The sequence below is a fragment of the Microtus pennsylvanicus genome, chromosome 11 (assembly GCF_037038515.1).
Source record: "Microtus pennsylvanicus isolate mMicPen1 chromosome 11, mMicPen1.hap1, whole genome shotgun sequence".
Classification (NCBI taxonomy): Eukaryota; Metazoa; Chordata; class Mammalia; order Rodentia; family Cricetidae; genus Microtus; species Microtus pennsylvanicus.
Window position 1 is genome coordinate 77040459 of NC_134589.1, and position 24881 is coordinate 77065339.

The 24881-nt window shown below is 47.2% G+C and overlaps 1 protein-coding gene across 2 annotated transcripts in view; it reads left to right on the top strand.

Moving 5' to 3' along the window:
• The window catches only part of Adra1b (adrenoceptor alpha 1B), a 117682-nt gene that overhangs the window by 57697 nt on the left and 35104 nt on the right, over positions 1-24881 (top strand). The window contains exons 2-3 of one of the 2 annotated variants that reach the window (XM_075941289.1): positions 4144-4190; positions 4696-5837. In XM_075941289.1, the coding sequence (XP_075797404.1) occupies positions 4889-5837 (949 nt within the window). In that variant the 5' untranslated portion in view covers positions 4144-4190; positions 4696-4888. Of the gene's footprint in view, positions 1-4143; positions 4191-4402; positions 5838-24881 lie in introns of those variants that run through there. The other variant, XM_075941288.1, reaches the window with a different exon arrangement.

A 24881-nucleotide genomic window follows, 5' to 3' on the forward strand; every position in this document is an offset into this window, starting at 1 on the left:
GCAGAGAGTGAGACATAGTAAGCCATAAGTACAAATAAAATAACTGTACAATTTCAGGAGAGAGATTACCTCCCATAAGTGCCCTAAGTAAAACACTGCCAGCCTCAGTTTCCCCTCTCTTCAGACTCAGAGACAGCTTCTCCTAGAGGACTCACATACATGGAAGTCTGCAACATCAGAGGTTTCTAATATAATAAGATGGGTAATGAAAAGATCCTTCTTCCCCAGGCCTCCAGTGAGTCAGAGCTCTGTGCTTGGCTTTGCCCCAGGGAGGACTGAGAAAATGAAATATCGTCTGTAGCCTCATGATACCTAAACAATTCCGTGGGTCAAAACTCTTCCAGAAGGGCAAAGAGGCATCTCCAGTGAGACTGGGGACGGAGGAGAGTAAAGAGGTGACCATCAGCAGGGTTCGATTAGTGGGGGCCCTGCCTCGTGTCTGCTATTAAGGCTGCTACCTGTTTGCTTGGTGGTGGGACATGTTTGCTTGGCCTGTGTGAAAGCATGTCAGAAAGCTGCAAGGATGTGTGACTTCCCCCTCGGCCTCAATAATCTCTTCCACATCCTGACACCTGACTGATACCACAAGTCCCCACCTGGACAATAAGCTATTTTCTTTAGTAATATAGATAAGACAACCCTGAATCTCAAATTTACTCTCTATGATGTGTGTGTGGGTGCACACGTGTGTGCGTGTGAGCCTGTGTATGCGTGTGCATGTGTGTGCATGTGTGTATGCGTGCGTGCATGTGTGTGTGTGTGTGTGTGTGTGTGGTGTGCATGCGTGTGTGTTTCTTCCCTCCTGGTCTTTTGCCACCATAAGAAAACAATGTTGGAGGCACTGAGTTTTCACACAGCATCTGTTTGCTGTGACTACATAGAGACAACTTCAGCGGATTCTGTGGTGTGCTGCTGGTTGCTTAGTAGCTTCCAAAAGTAATGCCCCGGGAAGTGAAAAATAGGCCACCAGTCAAAACGTGGACTGGAAACTTGTTCTTTATTCTGCTTCTCCCTTGCTGTATCCACATCCCTGACTTCGTACAAATCAGCTTTGCCCCAGCTCACCAGTGCTTTCTTCATGCCCCGCATCACCCCTGAGAGGAAACAACTCCAGGAAATATCAGCCTTCCTAGCCCCCCTCAGGATACGTAGGAAACTGGAATGGTGTCCCACTGCCACCTCCCACAGGAGAAGCAATAAAGGGAGGGTAGCCGGACGGACTTAGGGGCTAGTCTCTCCAGCCAGCACACAAGGGTTTCTGCAAAGGTCATCAGGACTAGCCTCTATACACAATAGTACCAGAGCTGTCCAAAACCAAACCTCTTCATTAAGATCCCAGGCAGAAGGCTGCAGACACTGTCCTGGTCCACATCTCATTGTGTAAGTCAGAAATGGATATTGGTGGCTTTTTTTATGCATCAGGAGAAGCCCTATTCTGTGGTTCAGAGAAAGGGGTCAATGGCCCGACTACCTGTGCCAGCTGCCCTTCCTTGCCTCTGCACCATTTCTATGATGCCAAAATGGTAAGTTAAGGTCTTAGGAGCTCCTACAGATTTGCATTACCATGAGCCTAGACATCGCATAGCTTTAAATATCTAAAGGCAATTTAGGTCAGATAATTGAAATGGAGGAGTCGGTTTTCGAGAATGTCTGCACCACAATTAGGTTCATTTGATTGATTGACTGATTGATTGATTGATTGATTGATTGATTGATTGATTTTTACCTCAGAGAAACTCCTCGGAATTGTATACTTTGTGCAACTGGAGAACCTGTGCATTTTCATTGGAGAAGATTAAGGCTTTAAATGTATAGTGATACGTGCTCGTAACAGCAGCACTTAAGAAGCTGGGACAAAAGGAAGATTACCATGGATTTGTGGCCATCCTGAGCTAACAGTGGGTTCTAGGCCAGCCTGGGCCACAAGTAAGGCATCTCTCTAACTATCAAGGTCTGGAGCGGTGGTTTGTCAGTCAAAAGCATTTGCTGCTCTTGCAGAGAACTCGGATTCAGCTCCCACCACCTACACAGTGGTTCACAGCTGTCCCAGTTCCAGTTCCAGTGGACCCCATGCCATCCTTTGACGTTTGCAGGCACCAGGCATGAATGTTGCGTGTAGCACACAGATGTGCATGTGGATATAACACTCATACACACAAAATAATACAATGAATCTAAAAACGCAAACAAATAAACAAAAACCTTAATCTAATCCAAAAAGTACACATAGGAGGGGAGAGGCAGGGAGGGGAACAGAGAAAAATGTAGAGTTCAATAAAAATCAATTTTAAAAAAGTACAAATAGAAAGAGATGAGGAATCCAACTTTAGGTTGAAGAACTCGCAAGTGAATCATCTTGCATTGTGCCTGCTTCCTCGCCCCTTAATCAAAACACAGTGGTTATCAAAAAGCCGAAATGAAAAATTTGGGCTGTGGCTTGTAGACTCGAAGAAAGGAGTATCGAGTGTCTCCTTTCTGTTCAACAGCCACTATGCGGTCCTGCTTCATGCTTCCAGTATATGGCTAACTCTCTGCTCCACTGTTCTTGTGAGTCCATGGAGAATGGTTATGCTTCTCTCAAAGACCTGTTAAAGACTAAAGAAAATAAGCAAGCCAGGTGTGGTGGCTCATGTCTGCCACTGGGGAGGCGGAGGCCAGAAGATTTTGGAATTTGGGGGCATCATAATAGTGAGTTCAAGGCCAGTGTGGGCTACACAGCAAGACCCAGTTAAAAAGAGAAAAGAAGAAAGAGGGGAGAGGGGAAAGAGAGGGATACGAGTAAATGTTTCACTACCAGCAGGAGCTCACTCAGCAAATGTGGGTCCCTTTTCGGCAGCAGTAACTTGGGCCCCAAAATGAGCCATTTAAAAAAAAAACCTCTATCTACTCTGACCCCTACTTTGCCCTATAGAGCCTGTGTGAATCTCAGCTAAGTACTCAGCACTGGAGTAGGGAGAACCAGAAGTGGGGTTCAGCTCTTCTCCTCCATAAGTATATGTACTGGAACGAAGGGTTTACCTTCCCTGTGAGCTGGAGTCCCATCCTCGAAACAGAAATCAGAATAAGGCTAGTTCTTCTCTCATCAGGTCTTGAGAAAAAGCAAAATGAACTTAGCACACAGGCGAGGACCTATGTGTTGGCTTAACCAACACTGGAAGATGGAGACATGAGGATCTTGAGTTCAAAATCAACCTGGAATATAAAAGGAAACCTTTTTTCAAGGAAAAAATCAAACTAACAATAAAACACTCTCTTGGTTTGCCTTTACTTTTTTTTCTCTTCCTGTATTCGCGTACCATCACCCAACTCTGCAAACAGGCCTTGTAGCTTAATATCCAACATGAACATAAGGCAATGCAAGAAAAGATCCAACAGATAACCAAGATCGCCCAAGCCCCTTCCGCAGAGTTTGGCAGGCTGTTTGTCCACACTATTTACTCCCATAGGGCCAGCTAGTTCCCTCCCCCATTCCCCTCTTTCCCTTACTCAACACTATCTTTTGTGACATTCCAAACACCTACTTATATGTCAAGTTCAGACTGTAGATGCTGTTCAGTTGGTAGAGTATGTGCTTGCCTAGTATGCATAAGGCCCTGGGTTCCATCCCCAGTACAACACAAACTGGCAATGGTCAATACATACCTGTAATTCCAGCCCTCAGGAGACAGAAAAACCGAGAGTTCAGAGTGATTCTTATGCTCCACAATGAGTTGGAGGGCAACCTGACTGTCTTTAAAAACAAACTTCCAATTCATGTTCCTCTATACGCTGGTTGCATGTCCCTGTCCTCAATTTGTCTTCACTCCTGCCATGAGATGGCATACCTCAGTCTCACTGGTTCGTGTCTTTTGTCTAATCTCTCTAGAATGTAAGCTCCCACACACAGGTCAGGAATCTGGCTACACCTGCAGCTGCTGGAGAACAGTGCCTAGGACCGAACCGTTTTCTGGAAGTGAACATTAACAGCCCACTGAAGGAATGCGTGCCCGAATAAGTGAACGAAAGAATGAATGAATAATTGAACCTCTGGTTTTATCAAGACCAAAGAGGTTACAAGGAAGAAAAAAAAAGTATATGTTTGGTCTCAGATGTTACTCAAGTCCCTACCACCTGCCTAACCCTGGGATTTTCTTCCTTTTGTAGAAGCCGGACAAGTTGCATTGGCTTGACTCCAGGAGACCCCATTAGAGGTAAGCATCCCCAGCCCACCTTTTAACTGAAGCGTGAACAGAGGGGAAATAATACCAGCGGGCCCCCTGGGGTGTATGAACCGGGATGCCCACACCCGGATCCCTGTTCTGTTCCCCGCCCCATCCCCACAGAGGGAACAGTGCCTGGCGCGGTTGGTCTCCTGGCCGACCCAGCTGGCGGCGGCGTCGGGGCTGCGCGCCTTGGCTGGACCCGCATTGCCCCCTAGTGCCGCACAGAGTCAGGGCGCCCGGGCTTCCCCGCCTGATGTCACCGCCGTGCAGTCAGCCCAGAGGCGGCTCATTGAAAGCAGACCCTCCTCGCGATCGCTGGGCGGAGAAGGCACCGCGGTCCGCAGTCCCGCCGCCGGCCGGGCACAGCCGGGCACCCCCGGCCCGGCTCCCGCTCCTCCCCGAGCTCCCGCGCCAGCCCGGCCAGGCGCGCCTGACGTGGACCATTAAACTTGGAGCTGCCGCCTCGTCCCCTCTTTCCTCCTCCCTCTGACAGGCGAGCGAGCCGCTGGGTGCAGGCAGGCGACGTGCTGCCGGGCTGGGCTGCCCGGGGGAGATGACTTCTCGTCAGGAAGACGCCTCTGGAAAGAAGACCACAGAGGGAGCAAAGTTTCAGGGCAGCTGAGGAGCCTTGGTCGCAGCCCTTCCGAGCCCAATCTCCTTCCTGGCTATGGAGGGCGGACTCTAAAATGAATCCCGATCTGGACACCGGCCACAACACATCAGCACCTGCCCACTGGGGAGAGTTGAAAGATGCCAACTTCACTGGCCCCAACCAGACCTCGAGCAACTCCACACTGCCCCAGCTGGACATCACCAGGGCCATTTCTGTGGGCCTGGTGCTGGGCGCCTTCATCCTCTTTGCCATCGTGGGCAACATCCTGGTCATCCTGTCAGTGGCCTGCAATCGGCACCTGCGGACGCCCACCAACTACTTCATTGTCAACCTGGCCATTGCTGACCTGCTCTTGAGTTTCACAGTCCTGCCCTTCTCCGCGACCCTGGAAGTGCTTGGTTACTGGGTGCTGGGGCGCATCTTTTGTGACATCTGGGCAGCGGTGGATGTCCTGTGCTGCACGGCCTCCATCCTGAGCCTATGTGCCATCTCCATTGATCGCTACATTGGGGTGCGCTACTCTCTGCAGTACCCTACGCTGGTAACCCGCAGGAAGGCCATCTTGGCACTCCTCAGTGTGTGGGTCTTGTCCACGGTCATCTCCATCGGGCCTCTCCTTGGCTGGAAAGAACCTGCGCCCAATGATGACAAGGAATGCGGGGTCACCGAAGAACCCTTCTACGCCCTCTTTTCCTCCCTGGGCTCCTTCTACATCCCACTCGCGGTCATTCTGGTCATGTACTGCCGGGTCTACATCGTGGCCAAGAGGACCACCAAGAACCTGGAGGCGGGAGTCATGAAGGAGATGTCCAACTCCAAGGAGCTGACCCTGCGGATCCACTCCAAGAACTTTCATGAGGACACCCTCAGCAGTACCAAGGCCAAGGGCCACAACCCCAGGAGTTCCATAGCTGTCAAACTTTTTAAGTTCTCCAGGGAAAAGAAAGCAGCCAAAACCTTGGGAATTGTAGTCGGAATGTTCATCTTGTGTTGGCTCCCCTTCTTCATCGCTCTCCCACTTGGTAAGTTGGGGACTGGCAGAGGGGAGATAGACCTTTTTTCCCCTGGGTTTCCTGATAGTCTCACCCTTAAAGTTTTTGTGTTGGTTTGGCTATTTTTATTTTATCAATGTGTGTTTGGAGATTGGATAATACTGTTTGTTCTGCAAAGGCTTTGCAGATTGGGGAATTGGCTAAGAACCAACTTCAGGTGTTGGTGAAAAAAAAAAGCTAAGGTACTAAGCACTTGAAATAGAAGCTCTGGAGGAGAATCTGGGATGTGGAATGACTCACTCGCTGGCCTCGGTTTAATAATTAAAAAGGACACGGGGATCCAACATCACACCGGTGTTATTTTGGTAGTAACGATGTGTCTGAGAAGGCAGCGTCACTAAGGCAGCATACCAAATAGTTTGTAGTTACTGCAGACGCGGCATTGGGGAAGCAGGGAGGCGGCTCCTACAGAGAGAGGCAGTGTTCATTCAATATTTGCAGGGACCACGTTTCTCAACCTTGCAGTGGCTGCTGCCTCCCCCACCCTCCTCCCTTTCTGCGGGCTCTCCTCTCTCTGCACCGTCGTCCTTACCAGATATTACAGCATTTTATAGCCACACAGCTTTTCAAGGGCCTTTAAGTTTTCAGAAGCTCGGGATTTGAAAGAGAAACATCCTCAGTTTTCACCCCCCAAAATGCTCCGAACTCTGGTGATTTAGAAAATGCTCAGAATTTAATGATAGCTGGCCCTCAGCTTTGACTATAAGAAGCCAAAACTAAGCAAGATGGAATTCAGTGCCTCCTGCCCCATCTACAAAAATGTGTCCATCAGTTTTGACTTGGGGGTCCTAGTAAGTAAACTGTTCAAAAGGCTGTCCATTTCCTGCTGGAGCAAAAACAAACCCAAGGTCTAGCTAAAATAAACAGAGGGGAGGTGCCGTGACATACTATTCACATGGCTTGGGAAATCCTTGTTCCTTCTCTGGTGCATGGATCTGCTTTGATTTCTTCTCCTATCCTCTGATGAGAACGGGGGGGGGGGGGGGGGGATGAATGGAAGTGCTCAGGGCTTGGTACCAGAGGGCAGCAACCACATACATGCAACAGACCTCACACACCAGCCATCCCTGCAGGGTCTCTAGATGACCAAACCCCTGCTGCAGCTGTGACTCCAGAGTCACACCGCTTCTGCGAGAAACGGGTGAATGAAAAGGCAGTAAATGCTTACCAAGAGTTTCCCTTTTTTGGGGGGGAAAAAAAAACCTATGTAACATACTGTCTCTGTGATCTTTTTTAAAGGAAGTCTGGCAGACTAATGCTATTCAGAAATATTTTTTTCAATGGTATTAAATAGAAAGAGCTTGAAATTCTGTCCCAGGGGTGATTGTGTCCCAATGCAGAGGAGAATGAATCTCCTTCTCAAGGTCTTGGGACCTTCGTCAGCCTTGTTTGATTAACAATGGATTAGCTTGAACTGCATAGGGCCGTCTCTATGATCGTGGTTCTGTGTAGGTGTGATTTGGTCTCTCATCAGCTATATGACCTTGGGGTAATCACTGCTCCTCTGTGAGCCTCAGTTTCTTCATCAGCAAAATGGGACTACTTAGTCTTTGCTCCAAGGGGGTTATGTTGATGTAATGAAAAGAAAGGAAAGGATCTGAACCTCAGCAAGTATTTAATCCAAGTTAGATGTCAATACTCTAAATCAAGCCCCATTCACCCTAGTGGAGGTAACAGAGGGTTTCTCCTGTATCCTTTCCCAATCCTGCACCTGTTACTTCCTCCTGGATATACCCACCAACATACAGAGGCTATGACCAGGGCATGTTTAAGAAGAAAAGCAGTCCAGTGGGATTCAGAAATGATCACGGTGCAATCCTTGGCTCCGAGCTTCAAGGGGAATGGGAGCTTTCAACAAGTTGAAATAGAAAGAATAGACTCAGGTGGTACGGGCTACAGAGTTCTGCTTTGGTCTTGCTCATCAATTAACTTTGTGACACTGGACTTGTTGCTGTGTGTCTCTCTGGTCTTCAGATCTCATGTGTGGAGGATAAGATGGTTGAATGAGACCAAGGGAAAATTTATTGAGTATAACGACTGCCCAAGGAACTACATAGTAACACAGCCCCCTGGGTGCCGCCTACAGACACTCAGATTCAGTCCATCATGTAGATCTAGAGTCTACATGTTTAGATTCTGAAGGGGTGGACCACAGTCGAGACTTTGAAAATCATTGGTCAGAGCATCTCTTACCCCCTCTGGAGCCTAGTATCCTTAAGTGGTTCAAGCTTGGACCTTCCCTAGCCACCCAGTGGTATGAGATGACACGGCTTTTCTCTGTATCCTATGCTTCAAGTTGCCAAGCCTGCCTTCTGTGTCTTCTTTTGCTTTCTGCTCATGCCTGTTGAGACCCTGACCTTCTAATATTTGGGGTCCTTAGTGTCCATGCAGTAGCAGTGAAAGGTCACTCTCTTCCCCAGCCTGTGGTGCCCTCAGGCTTGTTCCCCTCTCCTGTCAGTGGAAACTGACAGTCCATGCCATGATCACCAGGGAACCCTCCAGTGTGTTGTCACTGAGTGGGCCCAATAAGCATTGTTCATCCACGGAAACCCAGTAGGTGAGGTCATCCCTGTAGATGAGCTGTGGGTTTGTAATGGCTGTGGAAAGGTCAAAAACTGAAACAGAAGGCGTATCTCAATGCTTGTTGTCTGAATAATTTAAGAACACTACAGCAAGATGATGGGGCTGTAGGTTCCTACTTCCTCCAGTGATGCCCAGCACATGGGGCAATAGGAGTATTTGGGGAATCTGAAGGGGGCTCTCAATTCTAAATTTTCCATCAAGGGCATTTTCCTCAAAGGAGGCAAAAGCAGATGTGAGGAAAACTACGCTTGACACGCAGGACCGTCCAGGTAGGAGCGACTTCCAGTCCAGCTAGACTTGCAGGTGCCTGGGTGGCATGAGATTTCCATAGCTGTGTTTGTTTTCTCCATAGGAGAGAAGGGTTGGGATTCCTTCCTGAAAGAGGGAAAATAGACATGGCCCTACAGGACCCTGCTCTGTGGCCCCCCACTTGTTTTTCTTCCTCCCTGATTTTTATTTTTGGGAGCAGGGTTGGGCCACCTGCAGAGAAGCCTCCCGTGGAGCCCTCCCCACCTGCGCCACCCCAGTCATCTCTCCCCACCCTTCCCCTGTGGCCTCAGACCCAGTTGCATCAGGGATCAGCGGCTCATTTATTCAAGATCAGGGATGTGCTTCATCAAACAAGAACCTCTTTCTTTGGCCCCTGGAATTGGGCCAGGGAGTGACAGAGAATCTGGAACCAGAATATAGTAGTATTTCTGTCCCATGGACAATGCATGATGTCCAAAAGAACCTCAAGCTGCTTGGTAGGACAATGAAGATCAACTCCCACCAGAGGGGAGACAGGCTGGCCAAGGTCTGATGGAGTGGCTGGACTCTTCAGAGAGTATATATTTCTCTGTAAGGATGAGTGGTAGGAAGTGCCAGTCAGCCAACAAGCGGCTGGGTCTAGTGGGCTGTTTAGAAAACACTGGAAAGTTGCCTTGCTCCAAATCCTTCTTCCTCCTTTTCAAATGCTGAAAGGCACCGGGAAGCCGTTCTTGAACTAACTGCTCTCCCCTCCGAATAAATGAAGGTCAATTTGAAAGAAGTAGTTGTGTTCCATATAGTATTGGAACCAAACAGCAATCTGTCTTCATCCGTTTGTCTCTCTTCTCATTCAAAGGAGGGAAGCGGGATTTATGAACTATGTGCACAAGTGAGAATGAGGGTCTCAGACATCAGCTAGGACAGTCACCCTCACAAACAGGCGTGGATCCTCCAATTCAGCCTTGGAGAGTCCCTCGAGGAAAACAGTTGCTTTGAGAACTCGGGGAGGAGGGAAATTTTTTTATAAACAGGGAATCCTTCCTAGAAGAGGGAAATATTACTGAGCTAAAATACATTTGGCCATTTATTAAATATTTAACCAAAGTCTTCCTAAAGTGTCTACTATGTCTTTGCTTCTGTACTAGAAGCTGAATTGTTGAACCAAAGCTAAATACTGTCTCTACCTGTCTACTCAACATATGGTTATCGAATACATGCCTTGTTCAGACATTCTCCTGGCCTTCCTATGGTATTACCCCATTAACTCTCAGAGAGACACCCTGTGAGCTAACTGCTGGCTCCTCATGGATGAAGACACCAAAGCTCACCACTGTTAGAGTCTTACCCAGGGTCACTCAGCATGACAGCACTAGAGCCAGAGACTGAGTCCAGCACTCTCAGAAGAGGCCACTGTCTGTCCCACTGCGCCTGACCTCCCTGCCCACTGATGGCAACCTGCTATCTTAGTGAAAGTTCTCCAGGAAACTGCAAACCACCCTGTCACCACCCTGTCAGAAGATAGGAAGGACACCGTCATTGTAAAATCCTGCCCACCCCTAAGGGGGGGGGGCAGGGAGGGAGACCAGCTAATAAAGTGTCAGGGCAGGCTATCCATGTTCAAACTTAAAGCTCGATTTTCTCCAAACCTCCTGCAATGTGGGTGCTAAGCATCTTCAAGAACAAGGCCTTTGTCAGTCAGCCAGCCAAACTGAAGGAAAAAGCAGGAGGGAACTTGCCTTCCTCCTAAGAATGTGGATCACATCTTTAATCATGCATTCATTCACGGAGTTAATAGGAATTTACCAAATGGGTACTATGTCCAGGGATTTTCCTACAAAAACTATGGTAAGTAAAATAAGTAAGTGTCATGGAACTTACTTCTAGGGAGGTAAACAGGTATTTGAAGAAACACAAGAAGAAGCGCAAATGTATCTGTGATGAGAGACGGAAACTATTTAAAAGGGATAAGTGTATGATGAGGTCCTAGGAGAGTACCATGGAGGGAGAAGGCTGAACAGTTTAGAGCAGCTTCTTCTTCAAGAATATTTGTAGAAGAGAGATCCATGCAGCAGGAAGGTCTTCTGGAGCAGGAAATGATGGGAAATTTCCCAGAGCTTAGGATAGGAACAAGCATTGGTAAGATTACAAGCATGGGCAGAAGCCTAGCCATGCTGGGACTATAGGCCATATTATGGGACTTAAAGAGCTATGGTTCAGCTGCTGTTCTTGCGGGGGACCACAGTTTGGTTCCCAGCACCCACTCACATGGAGTCACTCAGAACCACCTGGAATTGCAACCAGGTAATCTGATACACCCTCTTCTGACCTCCAAGAACACCAATGTTCATGTGCATAGTTACCTACACACACACACACACAAATATCTTGAAAAAGGTCACTCTGGCCAACATGTAGAAACAGACTGGATATGGGACTGGAAGCTTCAAATGTGCTGAGAGGAAACAGTGACTTACACAAGGCAGGTGACGGTGGAAATGGCAAGAGACAGACAGATTTGAGGACTCGGTGTGAGGGGGCACAGGAAGGTAAATGAGAGACGTGTGTCCAGAATAACTCTGATGGTGGCAGAGAACCATCTGGGTACTATTTGTTGAGCTGGGGAAGGCAGGATCCGGGAAAACCTGAGCACAGGCAAGAGGATGTCTCCCAGAGTTTTCTCCAGACATCCTCCAAGACTCATGAAACCCGACAGCGGGCAGGACCTACTGGGTGTTATTATGATTTGAGCAAAGAACATGTGACCTGAGGCTAAAAGCCCCTGTGGGGAAACCCAGCTATGTTAAGAGGCATCTGACAGGTGTTGCTTTGACAGCCCTGGCCCTTGGACCCCACCATCAACCTATACCAGAATTTCTTGTGAGACCAACAATCTTGAGCCCTTACCAAGCTTTCCTGGTTGCATTCTTGTGCATCAGGTACAATTTAGTTCTCCTTACACCTAGGCAGCTGTGGATGGGATACCCCATGGCTATCCAAAGGGGAAAAAATGTGGCTAAGCTTCCATTGCACAGCCAGACGTAGCCTCAGTCTTAGCCAGGTATTGGTGCAATCCAAGGGGTGGGAAGCAGGAGGGATGATGTTGTCTCTGTCCTGGAGCGTGGTGTCATAGAATGAGCACTATGGAACATCCTTTCCACACAGGGCATACTGTGTGGAGTCGTGACCCTGCAGGCAAGCCACATCATCCCTGCCTCCAAAGATGAGGACACCAAGTTCAGAGAGGGGTAATCACTTGCCCAAAGTCACACACCTAGCAAATGGTAGAATCTAACTCTGCACGTGGTACTCAATAAACACTCATTGTGCTAGCTCTATTGTTAGTACACTGCTTCCCCCAAATTCGTCAGAGATCTGATGCCCAGAGTTTCCACTGGCTCATGACAAAACGAGGAAAACATTGTGTTCTTTTAAAAATGAGATGTATTCAATCTAAATGACTGTCCTTTCAATCTGAAGACTATATCCTTTCTATTTTAAGACACCAAAAATAGCATTTTAGAAGGAAAGATGATAATGAATGGTAATAGTTGTATGTAATGTGTGTGTGTGTGTGTGTGTGTGTGTGTGTGTGTGTGTGTGTGTGTGTGTGTGTTGTAATGTCCTTCTTGATAACTTTAAAAAAAGAAAACAAAAATCTGGCAACTCTGTCAGTCGCCTCTAAAAATAATCTGAAATTTGAGTTTACTAAGGTCTTGAAATCGCAGACAATACATAAAGATTAATGGGAAAGAGAAGGAAGGAAAGAAAGGAGGAAAGGAGGAAATGTAGGCTGTAGAAATGAGCCAGTCTCAGCCTTCCAGTGAAAGCAAGTGGGCTGAGACAGAGCAGCCAGGAGGGAGGGATGGGCTGTACAAAAAGATAGGTCGGGTACACAGGGCAGGAGCCAATGGTGGAGGTGGGCAAATCTGCTGGGGCACAGGGGGCCACATAAGTACCAAAGGGTCATCAAGGACCCTGTGAAGGCTTTACCTGAATATGTGTGAAGCTGTAAGAACAGTGGATGGCTGCCAGCCTCTGTCTGGAAACTGCTGTCTCCCACATGAGCAGGACTTGTCTGCAGCACCGCTACTCCCTGAACACCTCAGATAATGATACGCTAGCAACCCCCATACTTTAGACCTTGCCACTTGGTGCCACCCCACAGCCCCTGACCTGTCTTATACTCTGGTTTGTGATGTAGTCACTGAAATGATTCCTACTGCACAGTCATGGATGTGAACGTCAGGAAAGCTGGGGAGCTTTGCCTCAGAGCGGCTGATGAAGAGCTATGAGTTCAAATCCAAGCTGTCAGCTGGGCTTGTCATTAAAGAGCTCTGGGTGGAAGTGTATGAACACATGAGGGAAACCTCTATTCTTAGAAGGAGGCAAGGAAGGGCAGGTGGCCACTAATCATAACCTCAAAAGGATATAAAGAACATAAAAATAATTGGGTCATTCCACTGGCAAGATGAACCAAAACCTCTCTTTGATTGTTGACACTTTTGGAAGACTTTTATTGCTGCTAATGACAAGCACATTTGATCAGATTTCTATCAAATTGGAGGACAGAAATATTTAGAAACTCTCCCCCCAGTGCCGTTTCTGGCTTCTGTACATTTGAGACTGGATTTGCCTCCTCCTCCAACCTACAAATGATGCCAGCACCGCAGGACAGTTCTCCATCACAAGTCATCCTATGTCCTTCCCTTGATGTCACAGGCCAGGCAAGCTGGCATTGTGGAAGAGAGTATTTCTAGACACTGTGTTCCGAAGCGACTGGCTAGTGATGACCTAGCTATGCAGAAAGAGAAGGCTATGAACTACATACACCGAGTGCAGAGAACTGCAATGGAACAGAATGTAGGCTTAACCCCACTCGCTCCCCCAGATTCTCGTGGCCCCTGAAACAACACCTGCGAGGGGAAAGGGAGAGCAAGGAAAGCGATCCCTCAGCAGAACAGAATCGTGGCAGTAGAGAGGGGTCCCGGGTGATCTCAGCTATAATAGGCCTTACTTTGGAAAACTACGTAATGGCCTCGGATCCCTGAGGTTTCTTCCTGGATTTTAGGAAAAACCCATGAAGAAAGGCGCCTGTCGGCTGGGCAGATGGGTTTGTGGATAAAGCACTTGCTGCATATGCATGAGGACCAGAGTTCAGATCCACAGAAGCGACAGTAAGCTGGAATCGGTCGCATTCATCTATAGCCCAGGAAGGCAGATGAGCAAGGCTGCAGCTGGTCGTCTGTGGGTTTCGTGGGAGGCAGAGGTTAGTTTAACCCTTGGTAGGAAATTTTCAAAGCAAGTATCCCTCATTGCATTCACTTGCTCTGGCTCTACAAGTGAGCAGCTGAGCTAGGGCTGGGATACCCAGTAGGCTCACTGGTCCTAAATCCTTAATGACCAAGAGAGTGGCTGGAAGAAATGGATCGTTTCTAGAACCGGATAGGGAAAGTGCTTTAAATAGTGAAAGCCTACAGATTATAGAAGAGACAGACAGAAGGGTGGGCTGGAACGAGAAAGAAATCTAGTTGTGTGTTTAGGAACTTGTAGGGTTGGCGTGAGGGGATCCTCAGCCCATCTGTCAGCCTCACCTAGCCTCTGGCAAGGTGCATCATGGGTCAGACCGGATACCATGGAATCCAAACTCCAGAGCAGCCTGTCCTCTTAAGGTGGTCAGCATTCTCAGCCACACCCACCCACAAGTTAGCTGAGCTCTCCTCCACATACACTGTGCTACAAACGTTGCCCTAGTAAGCAAGTCAAACCAACAGGTTCAGAAACATCGTGGTCTAGCCCAAGCAGACCATTCTTCGAAGAGCCTCTACTGAGTTTTTGAGTGGGCTATCTGTCCACAGTCTTGCTCCCCTAAACTTTCTTGTGGCCTGGTGGGATGAATGGGGGGCTTGGCATCACACTTCTCTGCTTATGTGTGTATTGGAGGCTGAGCCCCAGAAGGAGGTCAGAATGAGATCAAGGGGTAGGGCTCACTGTCACCTGCAAGCATGGATCTACCCCATAGTTCTCAGAATCAGCACAGGGCCTGCAGATAGAGGCAGGGAAGTATAAACCAAAAAAGCTTAACAGCTCCTCATATAGTCAGGCCAGATGCGGTCCCCTAGCATGAAGAGAAGACAGAAGGCCCTTTCTCCAAAAATCCGTTTGCACCCAGATCTTCGGAATTTACCTGAATACGAGTGTTCTTGGGGGGAGGAGGGCTGTTATACTTCCATGACCGGTTTGGCAGTCTAATAAAGCCCCTCCTCAAAGTAAGCCCACAGAAGAGGCAAGAAGTCAAAGCTTACCAATTATACTAAAATGCAGTTATTATTATGTTGAAAAGCAAATTGGTTGTTGAGTGGGAAAGGTGCTTAGCATATTAAACAAACACAGCCTGGCAGCAAGTACCATAGTTTCAAAGTGGTGACGGGAGGAAACGTTTCATGAGCTCTGCAACAGATGGAGCAGGATCGTGTAGACCTGACTTCTGTTGGCGACAACCCCTGCAGAGTCCTCTGTGGCCCCCTGGCCTGCATTCTCGCAGAACAAAGGCAAACTTGCGGCCAAAAGGTTTGGTTTATTTTGTTTGTTGTGTTGAAATATTTTTTCTTCCCATCCAAATTCACAGACTCCTCATAGCCTAGGCTGAGGACCTCTCCTTGGGAGGTCCCAAGAATAGACTTCTGGGTGTGAGATTTCTAGACTCTGGATTACAAAAACAAAATAACAACAACAACAAACATATTTCTCAAACTACTGTCTTAGGACCACAAGATGTTCAGTCTACGCCAATGCACTTTCTCTTTTGCTTGACTACTTCTTGCAATTGGTTTGATGACCTACTTTATTTTTTAATCTTGATTAAGTCAGAAGAAAAAGAAAAATGGGAAAAGAGAAACGAAATCTGCTCCTTCCAGGGCCAGAGTTCGCATACCCCGAGTACACTATCTTCCCGGCAGTAAAGTCAACGGTAAATTACCACAGGAACTTAGCCTCTGATGTGTTCAGTTTTATCAAGCAATCAATTTGAGTATAGGAAAATGTAATGTGATATTACGAACGAGTTGGTTAGATATAGGTCTGTTAATCTGTCAGGAAATAGAATATCCATGATGTCTGCACAGAAAAAGAAAGTCAAGCCTTTATATGCAATCTCATTTTTTATTTTTTTTGTTACGTTTTATTTATTTTGTTTGGTAGAGGGATGCATGTGCCAGAGGGCAGAGGTTAAAGGACACCCACGGAAGTCATAGCTCTTTCCTTCCACCACATGGGCCACGAGGGTGGAACTCAAGCCCTCCAGCTTCACTGAGCCTCTGTACCCACTGAGCCATCGTGCCAACCAGCAATCCCACGTTCAATATCGCTGTCCTGGTGTGCAGAGAAGGCTCAGTGGGCAAAGCGCTCGTTGAAGAAGTATGAGTTTGGAACCCTGGACCACCTAAAGCCAGGCTCCGTACCTCCTGCCTGGAACCCAGGCTTTGTGTAACAAGGTGGGAAGTGGAGGCAGGAGAATTATAGATCAGATGGCCTGTTGCACACAGGGCTTAACAAAGAGTTTGAACTCAAACAAGATGGAGGGGGAAGATCATCCCTGAGGTTGTTTTCAGACCTGCACACACACACACACACACACACACACACACACACACACACACACACGTGTGCACGCGCACTCATAAGAAACAAAAATTAAAACTTTTGGCTTATTCGTTTTCAAGGGCCACTTTAATGAGTAGGAGCAGATTATTAACTTTTCCAGTCCTCTTCTGAGATCACATACTGCAAAAACCAAATACTTGGAATGAAAGATACCAGATTAAGATTAACAGAATGAAAATTCGGTTTGACAGACTTGTTTGGACTTCCATGCTATTTAATGAGTTCAGAAGAAAGAGAAGGTATCTATCCTTAGTCACTTAATCTATGTGCGTGCGTATGTGCACGCTTCACCTTGTTTGAGACCAGGTAGATCCTGCTGTTCTCTGTAGTGTGCTCAGGCTATCTGACCCTCCGGTTCCTGAGGACTCTCCTCTCTCCATCTCCTATCTTGCTCTAGGATGGCTGTGATAATAGCTGCCTCCACCAGCTTTGTGTAGGTTACGGGGATTTGAACTCAGGTCCTCACACTTGGGCAGTAAACATTAGCTCATAATTTTCCCTGTAATTTTATCCATATCCTGCTCTCTGCTTCTCAGCCACAGAAACACATTCAAATTCTCCTGGTTCTCCCTGATGCTGCCGCTGCCCTGACCACTCTTCCATTCAAAAACACAGCAGGTTGTTTGATGTTTTTTTTTTCCTTTTGTGTTCTTGTCAAAATAAGAATTCTTCCTACTGTTCTCAACAGCAAGAAGCCATTCATTCATACATAATATCATAAATGAAAAAGACAGGAAAGGGAGACTCTCTCATGGCATGTTTCAGACTTTGGTGATTAATAAGCGATGGGAATTTATTGTTCACATTTCTGGGGACTAGAGAGCCGGAGGTCATGACGGTGGCCGATTCACACCCTCATAGACAGCACCTTTCATAAGGAAACGTACCAGTGAGCACTCCCAAGCCTCTTCCATGAGGACACTAACCACAGACATAAAGGCTCTGTTCTTATGACCTTCTCTTCCCAGACACCCCTCTCCAAACGCCACTGACAGGGATTTCTAACATGCAAATCCAAGGACAGCAGAACTGAGGTTGAGGCATTCAGACTACAGCACCAACTATAATATCACGCTTAGTGTTTTTCTATGGACTTTCCAGGAGAGAGAGAGAGAAAGTTGGATCACCCAGGCTTTTTTTTTCAACGCTTATCAAACACAAACTTCTCACCATACCAATAAATTCTCAATCTTCTCATTTTCTTTCTTTTTGTTTTTCCCATCTTTTCGGTGTGCTGCTGAATTCTATAATAAAAGATACCAAGATGTGCCTAGCCAACCCCATTATGTAAATAAATCGGCATTGCACTCATGAGACCACCCACTCACTTGGTATAAGTTTACACTAAAGGTATGTCCTTCTTATACCCTGGTCCTGGTCATCCCTCTCCTCCTTGGAGGCAACTACTGTCACCAGTTCCTGGTTTAACTTTTCAGAAATAGTCTGTGCTATGTATCTGTATGTATGTGTATATGTAGGTGTATTTGTATGTGTATCTGTGTATGTGTATCTGTAGGTATATATGTAGGTGTATATGTATACGTAGGTGTATGTGTATATGTATTTGTGTAGATGTATGTGTAACATAGGTATATGTGTATATGCAGGTGTATTCGTATATTCCTTTTCATGGAAGTAGCATACTATAACAGTATGTCACACTTGCTTTCTTAATTGTACAATGTATGAGGAAGACCTTTCCACTTCAGTATAAGTAGAACAGCCTTGTTCATTTCTAAGAACTGCATAGCATTCTCATTTCTCCAAACAGAATTCTGTGGAATGGCATTTATCATCTAGAAAGTCTTTGTTTTTACAAAATCACATGCTTATCTCTCACACATGCTTCACCACCTTTTACCTTGGTAAATTTTTATAAGATCAAATCCCTGAAGTAGAAATGAAAATATTCAGGGGTGGGGAGAGGCAGGGGTGAGACAGAATCTCAAGTAACCCAGGCTGACCTTGAACTTGATAAGGAGCTGAACTTCTGATCCTGCCACCTCTACGTCCTGAGCGCTGGGATTACAAATGTGTGCCACCAGACAGGCTTATGCGGTGCTGGGGACAGAGCCTGGGGCTTTGTGCTTGAAGGTCAAGCACTCTACCAATATAGCTGCATCCTGATCCCAAAGCTGCCTTTTAACTGAGAGCCCCTTGCTACTCAGGGCTCAGGAAATTTCAGGCGTCAAAGTAACAAGTCAACTTCCTCCCTGAGGCACCCAGACAAGCGTGAGTGCCTCAGATCCTCCCAGCTAAGTCTGGTCAGCTTCCCAGAGTTCAAGCAGGGCTTGGTGCTGCCCTCTTGGAATGCAGCAGCGATCTGCCAGAGGAAGCGGGAGCCTGGAATGTGTGCATATCACCCAAAAACTGGGAATAAAGAGTAGCTGCCTATGGTGTAAACCAGATTCAATCGTCCACTTGGCAGCCAAGCCCACCATGGTTCCCATCAATGCCTCCGGGCTCCAGGTGTGATGCCCCAACTTAAAACCATGAAGAAATGAAAGAAAATGCTGATTCCAGACTGGTGCTGGGCCTCAGTTGATAGAGTGTTTGTGTGGCATACACAGAGCCCTGGGTTCCATCCCCAGCACCCATGAACCAAGAGTGGTGGTGCACATCTATAATCCCAACACCAGTGAGGTGGAGCCAGGGGGAACAATGTTCAAGATCATCCTCAGCTATATAGGACATCTGAAGTCAGCCTAGTCTGGAGACCTTGTCACAGAAAAAGAAAATGTTGTAGCTGTAGCCCCTAGCACCAAGGGACTGTGTTAGTTTAGAAAGAAAAAAAAACAACTACAATCTATATTTAGGCAAGAGGATGATATGCTCTCAACTTTTTAGTTTCGGTATTCAAGCTGTCCCCTGAAAAGCCCAGGCTCATACTCTGGGCACTCACTCAAACACCACTCTGCACCCTGTAAGGGGAGCTTTTCAAGAAGTGGATGGGCTCTGGCTGGACAGGGTATAATTCAATCTTGACCTTGACCGCTGATCCAGAAGGAGAGGCAGAGTTCTTTTCAGACTGGACTAAATCTAGAATTGCTGGGACTGGCTGCTAGACAGATGGGTCAGAGGTAAACTTTGACACACTTACACAAAACCAGGATTTCAAGGGAACTGTGCAGAGGCAAGACCTCAGTCAGTGGCGTCTCAGAACCAGACTGGGAAGCCCTTCCTGTCATCTGTCACCAGCGCAGCCCTGCCACTTCTTATCTTTGTGAAGAGGGCATCACAAACATCCCCCTCCTCAGAAACATCCTCGAGTGTTCTTCAGGGTCCCTGGATGCCCAGAGCACTAGAAGGAATAGAGAAACAGATCCAGGTCTCTAGCCCTGTCTCCACCCATCTCGCTGAGCCCTGGTTAATCCAGATGTTAAAGGGAACAAGATCCTCCCCCAAGTACAGTGTAGTGAAGAATTGGTGAGAAATATACAGGAAGGATTCAGCCAGGCCACAAACACTAGCCAGTAGTCTGCAGGCATCAACTGTCAACAGACAAAGATTCTAATTCAACCTCGGCCCAGGAACGAGGATAACAACCTGCCCATATCGTTATGATAAATCCATCATCATGAATTCTAAGAAAGGAATGCATCTTTCAAAGAATGGTAGTGTCCCAAGCCTGTCAACAGGTCAAGGTACCAAGTTCAATATCCAGGACCTACATCCTAGATGAAGAGGACCTACTATTGCACGTTGCCCTCTGACCTCCATGTGTGCACTTTGGTGCACACGTGTGCATGTGCACACGCACGACCGTGCACACACACACATAAACACACTCACGCAAGCACCACAATTAATTAATTAATTAGTCTGTAAAGAAAAACAAAACCCAAACTGCCATAAATGACTCTAATCTGTCTGAGATGATTCACCCTCTGTATCTCATTGGTTGATCAGCCAGGTGAGCCTGCTGGGCAAGGAATGGCCCAAGTCCAGCACTGTTTCTTCCACATACCTAAGGTTTATTCTCTTTGGTAAATCAAAGTATAAGCCTCACCTAAAAACCTTGAACTGCAGGCTAATAGATTAACTGGAAGCTTTTCCTCAGTGCCTGTCTGCCTCTTACCCCTGTGCTAAAGGGAATGTGTCATCACTTTCAGCCTCAGAATTGGTTCGTTGAAACCACAAATATTCCTCCAGCCCAAACGAATGAGCCCCGGGTCTGGCATAGTGATATGTAAATAAATAAGGCCTCTTAATGAAGTCAACTTCTTGGCTCCTGCTCACATGGCATGACTTCCAACAGCTCAGGGAGCCCGAGCAGTGAGGTAGAAAAGAGGAAAGAATGAGCCCAGCTCCTCTAACTCATCCCAGGCTTAGAGGGGACCAAGAATATTCTGCCTGTGACTGTCCTGGGAGTACCAGCTTTGAGCCACCTCCCCTGAGATTCAACAGCATCACCAGCACCGTGTTCTGAACAGTAGGTACAGCCAAGGAAGGATCTCTAGGTACCCAGCCCTCTGGGCTATGCTGATGTAGGCTCAAGTTCAAGAACCAACAGTTGGATGAGGTTAGACCATGCTCCCTGCATCAGTTCCTGTTCACACCAATCTAACAGAGTTCAGAAGATGAGGGACGCTGTTCATGGTGTTACAGTTGACACATCCCCTTTACTGTCACAGCAAGAAAGTTAAGTTCTTCGAGAGGTGAGGAAATCAATGTTTAGTGTTTAAGCAGTGCTCCCAGAGCCATCCCTATAGAAAATGTCGCTGAGTGGGGCCTGAGCTAGACCAGGCTAATACTAAATTCTACCTTCTTAAGAATAACAGCCCCCTGCTTAGTAATATCAAGAAAGATTTTAAAAAGTGCCCTAATTAGGGTTATGATTGCTATGATAAATCCATGACCAAAACCAAGTTGGGGAGGAAAGGATTTATTTGGCTTACACTTCCACATCATAGTCCATCATGGAAGGAAGTCAGGTCAGGAAAGAAACCAAAGGCAGGAGCAGATGCAGAGGCCATAGACAATGCTGCTTACTGACTTGCTCCCCATGGCTTGCTCAGCCTGCTTTCTTATAGAACCCAGGACCACCAGCCCAGGAGTGGCGCCACCCACAAGGGGCTGGGCCCTCCCACATCAATCACTAATTAAGAAAAATCTCTACACACTTGCCTACAGCTCAGTCTTATGGAGGCCTCTTCCTATCAGAAGCTTGCTCCTTTCTGAGGATTCTGGGATGTAAGCAGGTACTATAGAACTAGCCAGCCCAGTGAGCCAGTGAGATATATTTCATTGAGTAGTGACACCCACCATCAGTTCTGATGACCTGAGTTCAATCCTCATGGCCCACGTGGTAGAAGGAAGGAACAGATTCTTACAAGATGCCCTCTGAACCTCTACATATGTGTGTGGTTCACTCATATATACACACACACATACACATATACACACACACACACACAGAGTGAGAGGGAGAACACAAATCAGCCCCTCCTAGGGGCCAAACTGTGAACCTTGTCATCATTCAGTGTTCCTTGATCACTTGTCCTGAGATTTGCATGGGTTCTCATCTCTCATCTGTAAACTAATAATAGTAATGCGTTCTTATCAAGTTGTTATGAGAGCTAATCAGGATACCAGATATAAGCATGTCTACCCTGGTCCCTGGAGCACAGTAGAGTCTAATGAGCTGCTGCTTGTCTTCTCTCTCCTCCGCTATGAAAACTACCCCGTCCAGGATTGATTCTCTGGAAGTCTTGTTTATTGACCAATTAGCTAATGTGATGAGTTAATCCTTGCGGAGGTGTGAATTTATGATAGTGGTTTTCTGTGTTAGCCTCCAAAACACCATTTGCCTCACAACCTGGGGCCTTGCGGTTTCACCATTAGGATATGATTAAGGGTGGAAATAAAGGGGAGGGGCCCAGTGCAGAGAGACTTTCCCACACAGGGAGCCTTTCTCCACGTCTTTTCACTAGCCGTCACATCACCAGTGTCAGAGTGAAAGAATCCCAAGGAATTAACAACCAGACAAGAAAGGGAGTGTGCCTTAAAAGCTGCAAGTGGCTATTAAAAAAATAAATAAAGAGGAAAGAACAGAACCTCAGGCACCTGAATCTCAGGATAGGTGTGAACACCACCAGATAGAAATCAAAGACTGATGGATCATTTGCCAACGTTTAATACAATTGCTTGGGATCTGTGAAGTTGAATGCAATAAGGCTTCATTAAAAAGTAGTTATAACAACTAATAAGACTCTAATTAAATTAGCTTTCACTGGGCAGGCTGCTTGTGCGGTCCTAATTAGGTTATTTGCTGCCATTGGCTGCGCCTAAAGACAAAAAAAAATGACTGTGTTGTGTCTTCCACTATGCTTGGAAAGCTGGGCCTCAGGCTGGGCAAGACCCAGTAAGAAAGCCAACATTGCCTGGGAATGGGGCTCAGCTTGGAGAGAGCTTGCCTAGCATGCAGGAAGTCCTGGGTTTTGTTCCCAATACTACATAAACCCAGCATGGTGGTGCATGCCTATAATCCCAGCCCTCGGGCGACAAAGGCAGAAAGATCAGAAGCTCATAGCCATCCTCAGCTATGCAGGGAGTTGAAGCCAACCTGCACTACATGAGTCCCTCTTTCAAAATGGATGAGCAAATGAAGACGCACAAAGAAACTACGCGATTTGGGACATCTAAGCCTCATGTAGCCTTAGCTCCCCTAAAACCGTGATGGCCAGAGAGAATCTTCATAGCCCCATTACTCTGAGAGCCAACTGTAGAGGGAAGGGGTAGTTAAAGGAAAATGCCGGGGCTTCATTAATAGATGAGGAAAGTGAGCTCATGTGAGATGAGAATCTCCTTCCACCCTGTCTTCTGGAATTCCCAATTCCCAATTCCAGTTGGGAATGAGAAAGAAGCAAGAAGGGCTAGGTTCTCAGAGGCCCTGGTTGGTTGGGTGGGTTGGTGGTTTTAAATAGTGTAGGGTGTATGTGTGTGTGTGTATCTGTGTGTGTATGTGTTTGTGTATGTGTGTGTCCATATGTGTGCATGTGTCTGTGTGTGTGTCTGTATGTCTGTGTGTATCTGTGAGTGTGTCTAAAAGTGTCTGTGTGTGTCTCTGTGTCTGTGTGTGTCTGTGTGTATGTGTCTGTGTGTCTGTATGTGTACTTCTGTGTGTGTGTCTGTTTGTGTGTCTGTGTCTGTGTGTCTGTCTGTGTGTGAAGTAGGTCATCACAAGCTAAGTTGCTGCATTGCTTAAAAGCACTCTACTCGCTGCTGCCACAGCACCTTTCCCAGGACATAATCCTGGCCAGGCTGGTGCCCTGTGGAGCTCCTGTGGGTGACTGCTGAAGTCCTGCGCATGCAGAACTAGCTGTCCACATTTGGAGTCACACACACACACACACACACACGTTTATTTGCGCAGTTTGAGGATGCACCCACCGTTGTGGGGAAAACATGGCAGCAGAAGCTTGAGATGCTCACAGCTAGAAAACAATGAACGCTGGTGCTCAGCTTGCTTTGCCCCATTCAGTCTAGCACTCTGAGTGGCTGGGCCACCCCATGCAGAAGGTATCTTCCAACCTCAGTTGATCTAACCTTGAAAATCTCTCACACACCAGACCAGAGGCTTATCTTCTAGGTGCTCCTCAAGCCTGTCAAGTTGACTGGTAAATTAACCGTCACACCTACTTCCTCTCTCCAGACTTTGGGCTGTGTCCCTCACCGGCTGTGTAGCCTTGGACATGACTTAATCTCTCCTGGCTTCCACTCGCTGCCTACAAGGGGGTGGCACTTTACTTTCACACTGTGTCTGTACGAGAATTTAAAAGACTTTAAGTCAGGCAACCTATGAGTGGCCCACACTTAGACCCTTCCAGCCAGAGGAGCAAGGACCTCCCTGATTAGCTATACCCTAAGCCTGTGCATCCGGGACCCATACACCCTTCCCCCTCTGTACTAAACATTCTACTTTTGTTTGCTCTTCGTTTTTGAAGGCACAGGATCTCAGGTATTCCAGGCTTCCTTCAAACATGCCATGCAGTCAAGGTTGGCCCAAAACTCATGATCCTCCTACCTCTACCTCTTGCAAGCTGGGCTGACAAGCATGCACCTCCACACCCAGCTCTGCACTGTGAGTTCTTCCAGCTTAGATGTGAATTCCTCTTTGCAAACCTGCTGCCATTACCTCCCTTGTGCCTTCTCTGTCCAATGCCGCCCCTGCTTTGGCACTCAGGGCTCAGATGAGCTCAGATGTCCTTCTGCCTCAGGAGACAGGGTCTCACCTCGCAGAGGCCTGGCCCACAGTAAGGACTCATAACATGGGGAAAAAATGAAATCAAAGGAACTGTGAGGAAGGGTGAGATTGGCTCCAACATCTGTCCAGCGTTGGAGTCAGCTGCAGTATAGACAGAGAGTATTTTGACAGACTCCTTATTGGATCAAATTTCGGTCAATTTCCTAAGCCTTCTCTTAGACTGACCTTGGCACTTCCTTGTGTGGTCCAGTTTCAGCAAGAATCTGGTTAATCTGTGTAAAAGTAACTCCACCCCACCCTCCGTCTCTGTCCATCCT